The sequence below is a fragment of the Phocoena sinus genome, chromosome 16 (assembly GCF_008692025.1).
Source record: "Phocoena sinus isolate mPhoSin1 chromosome 16, mPhoSin1.pri, whole genome shotgun sequence".
Taxonomy (NCBI): domain Eukaryota; kingdom Metazoa; phylum Chordata; class Mammalia; order Artiodactyla; family Phocoenidae; genus Phocoena; species Phocoena sinus.
The window spans coordinates 56,968,567-56,977,778 of record NC_045778.1 but is presented as its reverse complement, the minus strand read 5'-3'; the positions used below and the strand labels follow the sequence as shown (position 1 = coordinate 56,977,778).

At 44.9% G+C, this 9,212-nt stretch overlaps 1 protein-coding gene across 2 annotated transcripts; it reads left to right on the top strand.

The window, feature by feature from the left end:
• Nucleotides 1-2,087: 2,087 nt before the first annotated feature.
• Nucleotides 2,088-9,212, top strand: BLOC1S2 (biogenesis of lysosomal organelles complex 1 subunit 2). 2 transcript variants are annotated; one of them, XR_004346324.1, is made up of 5 exons: nucleotides 2,088-2,200; nucleotides 2,575-2,691; nucleotides 6,209-6,328; nucleotides 6,696-7,107; nucleotides 8,727-9,212. XR_004346324.1 is itself a non-coding variant. In XM_032609179.1 (5 exons), the coding sequence occupies exons 1-5, from the start codon at nucleotides 2,104-2,106 to the stop codon at nucleotides 8,756-8,758; spliced, it is 471 nt and encodes a 156-aa protein (XP_032465070.1). In that variant the 5' UTR covers nucleotides 2,088-2,103; the 3' UTR covers nucleotides 8,759-9,212. The 2 variants fall into 2 exon arrangements, 1 of the variants encoding a protein (XP_032465070.1); XM_032609179.1 differs by having other exon boundaries at nucleotides 7,003-7,107.

Below are 9,212 nucleotides of genomic sequence, written 5' to 3'. Positions count from 1 at the left end.
ACTTGCCAGTGAACCTTTTCCTCTGTGCATCTAGAGGTCTACTGCCAGTACCCATGGGGTTCATGTCTTCCCTATAGGGTTTCCCCGTGAAAGAGAAGGGGAAGCCAGAGAGGACACTTTCTCTCGTGGGGAGAGTACAATGTTGCAGAGGTGTTGGAGTGGTGACCTCCCCCATCCTTCCCCAGCAAAGTCCAGGAAGATGGGCTTCCCTGGTGGCGCAGTGGTTGAGAGTCCGCCTGCTGATGCAGGGGACACGGGTTCGTGCCCCGGTCCGGGAAGATCCCACATGACGCGGAGCGGCTAGGCCCGTGAGCCATGGCTGCTGAGCCTGCGCATCCGGAGCCTGTGCTCCGCAACAGGAGAGGCCACAGCAGTGAGAGGCCCGCGTACCGCAAAAAAAAAAAAGAAGTCCAGGAAGACTCAGTGGAAGAGCCTACCTCCAGACATGTCACTGAACAGTGAGGGGGCTGTAAACCAGGACAGAGATGGAGCCTGAGGAGAAGCTGGCAAAGAAGTGACCTCAGGATTCCAAGATATTTGGATATAATGTGGGGGACTCTGACTCTCTTCCATAGGACAATGTGGGTTTGCCTGGTGATTATCAATAAAAACCCTTAGGAAAACCAGGACTTTGCACTTGCTTCGGGGACTGCAGGGGAAAGAAGAGAGTCCAGAACTGTGAACCATCCTCGTACCTGGGCTAGAGAAAGCTCATCCCTGCTGGGAGGTGTAGAGTTGAGGCAGTGACAATGTGAAGAAGCTGGCTGCCCCAGGAGTTCTGAAAGAAAAATTTCTAACTCATAGGAATAGTTTGAAATAGTGGACACTACCATTGGAGGGAGTGGAGACAGTGACCTAGGGAGGCCTGGTCCTTAGAGTGAAGAGATTATGGTGTGTGTGTTTGTGTGTGCATGTGTGCGCTGTTGGGTGTGGGCAGTGAGAGTGCAGATGGAGGATAAGTAGGAATAAGACAAAAAACTCCTACACCAAGATTCTGGATGTATAGGCCTGCATCCTGAGACCTGATATCTATCCCCTCTCTCTGCCCCTGTGACCTTTATCCCTCCCTCATTCTGCACCTTCCATTGCTCTCCAGTTTCTTTTTTCGTCCATTCCCTTCACCCACCTGCATTCTCCCATCCCATCAAATACAATCTATACACCCAGAAGTCTTGTGAAACAGCTGAATGCAATTAAGATAACCAGAGCGTATCCTCAGTCCTAAAAAATTATGGTCTAAGCTTTCTTCAAGAAAGGCTGTTTCGGGACTTCCCCGGTGGTGCAGTGGTTAAGAATCCGCCTGCCAGTGCAGGGGACACGGGTTGGAGCCCTGGTCTGGAAGATCCCACATGCTACGGAGTAACTAAGCCCGTGCGCCACAACTACCGAGCCTGTGCTCTAGAGCCTGCGAGCCACAACTACTGAAGCCCACAAGCCTAGAGCTCATGCTCCGCCAGAAGAGAAGCCACAGCAATGAGAAGCCCATGCACCATAATGATGAGTAGCCCCCGCTCGCTGCAACTAGAAAAGGCCCATGCGCAGCAACAAGGACCCAACACAGCCAAAAATAAATAAACAAAGAAACGCTGTATCAACCCAAGAGATGTAGGTGCCAGACTGAAGTTTGGGAAAAAAGGTCCAATGAGCCGAAATTAACCTAGGACATAGGAAGGGAGAGTATTTCGGCTCAGGGATAATGCCCGAAGGTTTCCCAGAGCCTAGATGAGACTATCTTCAAAAGCAAGGATTCCTTGAGCAGTCTTTCAGTGACTAATAGCAGCCGGGGTGAGGATTCTCTGGGGAGGGGCTCACTTGTCTCCGGTCATTTTAGTCAGCAGGCCGCACTGGGCTCGACCCGTCCCAGAGAGGTCTTACTAGGCTAGTGATTCCGCCAGGGAGTGGCCGCAGAATTGAGCGCATCCTTTGTTCCAGACATCAGACCTCTTGGCATCTGATCGACTCACGAAGCTTATTTTAGCTTCAAATTCGGCTTGGTGCCTACGCTTGGCTATCACTCATTCCTTGCGGTATGGCTTAGCCCAGAAGCGCAGAATCACAGGGCAATGAACTCCGGGCGGGGAGGGCGGGGCACGCCCGGCGCGCATGCGCAGGCATCCCAGAACCAGAAGCAGCGCGGGGCCGGGCATGGCGGCGGCGGCCGAGGGTGTCCCAGAGACCCACCGCGAGGAGCCCGTTCGGGGTATGCGGAGTGGATGGGGACGAAGTGTCCAGTGGGAGGCCTGGGGCTCTGGGTTACGGGTCCGAGGTGCCAGGGCTCACCTGGCGGGAGCGGGCAGGTCGGAGGGGCGCGCCTGTGTGTACGCGTGTTTGTCCTGTCCGGGCGACTGAGAAGGTTTGGCCGCGGGGTAGAGTGTGAGCTGAGGCCGGTGCAAGGGAGCAGAGTTGGTGTGTCGGGTGGGGCAGGGACGAAGTGAGGGACTCGAAATTACGGCACATGGAGAATGGAGCCGATTTGATGCAATGAGGACAGGTGGAGGGATGTAGGGAGAGACGTCTGTGGCTGGATTAGGACCAGGGCAGGGCGGGACACTTACTCATTCTCTTTTGATCCAGATGATGCCGCCGTGGAGACCGCTGAGGAAGCAAAGGAGCCCGCTGAGGCTGACATCACTGAACTCTGCCGAGACATGTTCTCCAAGATGGCAACTTACCTGACTGGGGAACTGACGGGTGAGGCGGGGTCCGGGCTGATTCCGCTAGTTCCAGGCACCACTCGCTGGAGCTGGGGTTTGGCCCTGGTAGGCCTGTGAGGTGCTTTAGCAGCGTCAGTCTGCGGCTCCCTCCCTAACCCCACACAGCTCGAAACATGCCTGGTGGAAGTTTGGGGAGGTCAGGAATGAGTAGGAAAGAAGTCCATCCGTTCCCTGGAGAAATTCACGAATTACTTTCAGCAACACAGGATAAACAACGAGGTCCTACTGCATAGCACAGAGAACTATATTCAATAGCCTATGATAAACCATAATGGAAAAGAATGTAAAGAAAAAAGAATATATATACGTATAGCTGAATCACTTTGCTGTACAGCAGTAATTAACACAACATTGTAAATCAACTGTACTTGAATAAAAAAAAAATCGGTACAGAAACACATAAGAATACTTAATACAGCCCTGCAGGCCTCCGTAGTGTAGACTGAGGCTGAGAAAACAAAAAAGAATTCATCAAGAAGTGCTTCTTTGGGGGAGGTGCATTTTGAACAGGGCTGTAAAGTGATTGATTGGCCAAAAAGTGGGAAATGACTGGTGAGTGAGGTGGTATAAGCAAGCAGTTTGTTGGCTAAGCAGGTGTATTTACGAGGTTAAAGGGAAATGGGGAGTGACCTGCAGATTTAAGGATCTATTAGGTTCGTCTCTCCCACCCTTTGGGACATGATTAATTTTTTGATCCAGTGTGTATTTCCAGGTGAACACATGACCCATGTGTGGAGGAGGATCTAAAAAATGAAGTCTGGTCCAGTGTGGCTTTCCATAAAGGCTGTTATGTTGTTTCACTTCCCCAGGAAGTTGCTGTGAGCTAAATTTATGAACCAGAATGTATGGGAAAATGCTTGGTGCAGAATAGGAGGGGTTGTGTCTCCAACAGCCTATTTATTTATTTGTTTGTTTATTTCTGAGCAAAAGAAACCAAGCAACAAAATCTAGATTTTTTTTTTTTTTTTTTTTTTGCCGTATATGGGCCTCTCACTGTTGTGGCCTCTCCCGTTGCGGAGCACAGGCTCCGGACGCGCAGGCTCAGTGGCCATGGCTCACGGGCCCAGCCACTCCGCGGCATGTGGGATCTTCCCGGATCGGGATACGAACCCGTGAAGATTTTTTTTTTTTTTTGGCTTTTCTTTAAAAATTTCAAAGATTTGGCAGTAGTAATCCCCCATTCTTGCAAGGCTCTAATTGGGTAGAGTTGGGCATTGTCTCCTTTAAACGGACCAGCACTGTGCAGTTTGTCCCCAACTACTCCCTGTTTTCTCCCTTTTACTGAGACCTGGTGTCGGTTGCCATTTATTACTGTTCTTATTGTTGTTTTTTTAGTAGTGGTACAGAAATGGTTTTCTGTACCAATGTCTATCAAAATTGGTAAAGTAAATGATAGACTAAGACTAAGAGAATCATAGGTTCCAAGAAGTGGGAGAGTGTATTTCTTTGTAGAAGTGAGTAATCTTGCATTTAAAATGCAAACACCTGGCTTGCTTCACTCATTTACATAATATTGTTGGCTCCTGGGTATTTGAGTGTGTGACTCTTGTTTGAGAGAGACTCATTTGATAGCAGTGAGAGTATGGATATGGAGGAGACACAGAAGAGCAATATTTCAGATGAAAAGTAACCGTCTGTGACAGAGTGATGGTAAAAGGAATGGGGAGGGGAGCATGGATGCAAGAACATTATAGAAGTGGAATTTATAGGACTTGTTGAAGTGGGTGTTAAGGGATGGGAGCAGCTTAAGATGTGTCTGCAGTTTTAAGCCTGGGTGGTGTCATCTGCCAAAATAGGCAGGTTGGAAAGAGGAAGCATGTTTAGTGTGAAAATAATATTTTCAGTTTTGACTTGGCTGATTTTAGTTATTACTGGGACACTCAGGTGACTGTTATCAAGACATCCAGGTGACTTCAACATGTGAATCCAGAGCTCAGAGAGTGATCAGAGCAGGAGAAACAGATTTGGAAGTTACCTGCATAGCAGAGTGAGTTGAGGCTGTGCAGGATGAGACTGCCAGGGAAGAGCATAGAGGTAGGTAAGAGGACCTGGACTAAAATCTCAGGGAATGCCTGTACTGGGCAATTAATTTGTTTTTATTAACAGTACTTAAAGTCCCTAGGTTTCCAAATGATTTATTACAAAATGAATTTTAAGTGGATTGTAATTTCCCTATGATTGTCCTTCTTACCTATACAGATACTTTTTTGAGTTTGAAAGGAAGCTAGCATAACCCTGGGAATGCCCATGGAAATGTGCCACCCATGTAAACATCAGCCATGTGTCACAGCTGAGGGAAAGTTGAGAACTGATAGTTAAGGGGGTTAGATGAGAAGAGATCTGGTATAGAAACTCAAAAAGAGCAGTTAGAAAATGCTATAGCAGCCGAGGGAAATGGGCGTTTCATGAAGAGAGAGAGATGAGTAGTGTCAGATGTTATGGAGAGGCCCAGGAGTATAATAACTGAGAAAAGGCCATGGATTTGGTGGTTCGGAGAGCACTGATGACCTTGGAGCTTGTGATTTTTCTGGGTGGTGGGGACAGAGACCAGACTGGAAGGGTTTACATGAGTGAATGGTGAGGAGTAGGAAGCAGTGAGTGTAAGCTACTCTTTCAGAAGGGTTAGCAGTGAAGCTCCTTTGCTTTACTGAGCAAATGATGTAGGTGTACAATAGAGGGAGTGCTTTGAGGCTGGAGGAAACCGGAATATATTTCTAGATAGAGAGGAAGGTGCCAGGATGGAGAGAGAGTTTGGAAGGGCAAGGGAAAGGAGATACTGAAGAGAGGCCCTGAAGAGGTAGAAGGGTTGGGATCGGCGCACGGGAGGAGGAACTGTCGTGGCGAGAAAAGGAACGCTTCTGCCTCTTGAGAAGACACTGGGGTACAGAGAAGTTTGGAAGTGAGGCAGAAAGATTGAGGCAGTTTATGTAAGTGGGCTTGGCTTTGGGGAAAGTTGGAGTAAAGGCCATTTGCTCTGAGTAGGGATGGGGAAGGGAATTGAGGATGTGAGAAGCAGGCAAATGGTTTGGAAGCCAGTGTATAAAATGGAGTACAGAATCACAAGTAATAAATGAGTTACTAAGAAGTGTTGAGGTCCTAGTTGACTTTATATATATTTTGATATATATATGTATTTATGCTGCAGTCTGCCAAATTATAGTTTTCATGTTGTAGAAGTACCAAGACTGTTTCACCTCCCTTTTCTTGGTACATGAGTTTATCATTTTCCTTTCTAACTAAGATCCTGAAGCTTCTGGATTTTATTTGGTTTAAATAGTTTGCTGATTGTTGCCTGAATTTCTACTTAGACATTTAGAGTACATAGGCTGAGTATAAATGTCATAGATCAAAAGTGGCCTGCTTCTTTGACAATCCCTAGGTCCTGCCTTGAGCTACCATTTGGTAGTTAATTCCGCATTCTAGTTATCTAAACAGATCTTAAAGGCATCACATCTTCTGTTTTTTTTTTTTTTTTTCTTCTGTTTGTTTTAAAGCCACCAGTGAAGACTATAAGCTTCTGGAAAATATGAATAAACTAACCAGCCTGAAGTATCTTGAAATGAAAGATATTGCTATAAACATTAGTAGAAACTTAAAGGACTTAAACCAGAAGTGTAAGTAATAATTTTTTACAATTAAACGTGTTTGTATTTAATGTTCTTTTGTGCTTGGGGCAGTGGAGAAGGGAAGGGAACATGGCCCCTGTCCTCAGGGAGCTCATTTTCTAAAAGTGAATTAGAAAATTAAGGTGAATTTCTTCCATTGTGAGGATTAGCATGCTTTGGTGGTATGGTTATTTCTGCTTCTGAATTTTGATTTGATCCATTTATTCCTGGAAAAACAGTGAATTAATTTAACAGTGAAACCTATAAAGGACTGCTTTATAAACAGAAAACCAGAACATCTATAATTGGAAAATGCTACTTTAGACTGGTAGAATATATTTTCCCATTGACTTATACTTGTGTTCCCTGTCTTTAGGGCTCTCCTTCTTGGTCTGGAAGTACCCAAGAAACCGAATCAGTAACGGAAAGATTGCTTGAGGAGCAAGGAATTTAAGAGAGGAAAACCAGTAGATGAGAGAGACTTAACTTTGTTTAGGTCACCGTCATACCTGATCAGCTAGCTACTGTCTTCTAAGGCGTCTGCCTGCTAGTGATCAGAGTCACGTCACTCCACGCACTCTGTCTTAGGCAGAGCTGGAGAGACACTAGCATGCTTACTTCCACTTTTTTCTGCACTCCTTGTTGATGTTGTATAAACCTGTGGTCTGTCTTTGTTTTTAAAGATGCTGGACTACAGCCTTATCTGGATCAGATCAATGTAATTGAGGAGCAGGTAGCAGCTCTTGAGCAGGCAGCCTACAAGTTGGATGCGTATTCAAAAAAACTGGGTAACCATTTTTATTTCTGTTTTGATTTGATGAGTACCCTCCTGCCAGTATGACCTTATATAATAAGATGGTTAACATTTATGATGTGCCTACAGTGATCTATTTTAATCTTCACAAAACCTCTTGAAAGTAACTTTTTATTAGTGACAATAATAAAATAACATTTCCTGAGTACTTAATGATATATCAGACACTGTTCTTAATATTTTGCGTCTATTATGTTTTTTATCCTTCAGTCTCTGAGGTAAGTATATGATTTTTATCCCCATTCTATTGAAGAGGAAACTGTGGTTGAAGGGGTTATAACTTAAGGACACAAAGCTAGTATATAGAAGAGCTGTATTTCAAACCACGTCTGATTGATTACAAAGCTCAAGCTCTTTATTGTGGTTCAGCAGGCTGAAGCATCTTTAATAACGTAGATACATGTCTTAAGAAACAGAGTAGGGACTTCCCTGGTGGCGTAGTGGCTGGGAGTCTGCCTGCCGATGCGGAGGACGTGGGTTTGTGCCCCGGTCTGGGGGGATCCCACGTGCCGTGGAGCGGCTGGGCCCGCGACCCATGGCCGCTGAGCCTGCGCGTCTGGAGCCTGTGCTCCGCGGCGGGAGAGGCCACGGCAGTGAGAGGCCCGCGTACCCGGTGCGGGGGAAGACAGCAAAGGAGCCCATTCTGAGAACTGAGACTAGAAACAAAGTATTGTATACAAAACAAACAAATAAATTTGTACAACAACAAAAAAAAAAAAGAAACAGAGTAGTCAATCAAGGCTTTCTTGAAGGGTTACTTTTCCTTTAAGGAGGAAACTGGTACTAGTACTGATGCCTTGCTAATTGACTCTGGCTCTTATATCCATGATTAAAAATAATGCAGTTGTTTTTAGCCTAGATATAATTTACAGATTATTTTATTTTTGTCATTGACAGTAGTTGACTACTTCAAAAGATTGGTTTGTAGCAGACTGAGACATGTGTGGTAGTTAGCAGCTTCATTGTCCACAATTAAATTTACTAAATGGTGACTGTGAACTTTAGAAGGCCTTGTGCCAGATGCTTTCAAGGTTTTAAAGAAAAAGGGAATCCATAACATTGAGGTTTATTTGATGGTCTTTTAAATTTCTGTATCTTTCAAAATTGTCTTCCTAGAGTGAGGGGTAGGGATAAGAAAATAAAAGGTGAAACATACTTCTTGAAAGTCCCAGTCTGGCTCTCAGAGGGTGCCTGGGACAGAGCCTGGAGAGGCAATTTCCTGTGCTTTGTAGGGCCACCAGTAGGTCTGCTTAACCCTGGTGGAGCATCTGATCAGGTACTGTTGATAGGGTTAGAACTTAGGAAACTCACGTTATGTGCTCAGTTCTGTGTGTGTATATTTGACTCCTTAAGTTGTGCACATTGATTATATTTGGACAGATATCCAAATATCTGTCCTTAGCTAATATGATAGTTGCCATATAGGTATGCCTATAATTTGGCTACAGTTTGGACAGCTAAGAGGACTGAAGTTAATAGATATTTTTTAATGTGATAGACGTTTTTGAATTTACCTAGAAATGCTAACTGAAAAGTATCTTTGTAAGAGCCAATTTAAAAAGGTATAACTTCTTCTCCCTCTCCCCCCTACAGAAGCCAAATACAAGAAGCTGGAGAAGCGATGAAAAACTTATTCCTGTGGGACAAAGTCTTTTTTAATGTGGGAAGAATGTTTTGTAAGACCTGAATCTTGAGGCTGATGAATTGTCAAAACTCCTCAAAAGGCAACTATGCTGGTTGTCCCAGAAACTTCACAACATTGGAGTAAACTGAAGGACTGTGGCTACTCCTGGAAGAACTTCTGAGTCAGAATCCCTCAAAAACTCACGCTTATAACTCCTTACCTTTTACTTGAATGCTTCATCATCCATTCAGGACAGAGACACTCTCAAATTTGCATAAACCTGGACTTGCCAGTTGAATCAAATGAGCGGGCCTGTTTTCCCTGGTAGCAGTTGATTACTACATTATTTTCTTAAATGGTTGGTTTTTGAGTTACTGTGTAAATGGTTGTTTTTTTCTATTAAGGATGTAATGTATTGCTAACAAGATTCTAAATTAAAAAAGGAAAACAAAATA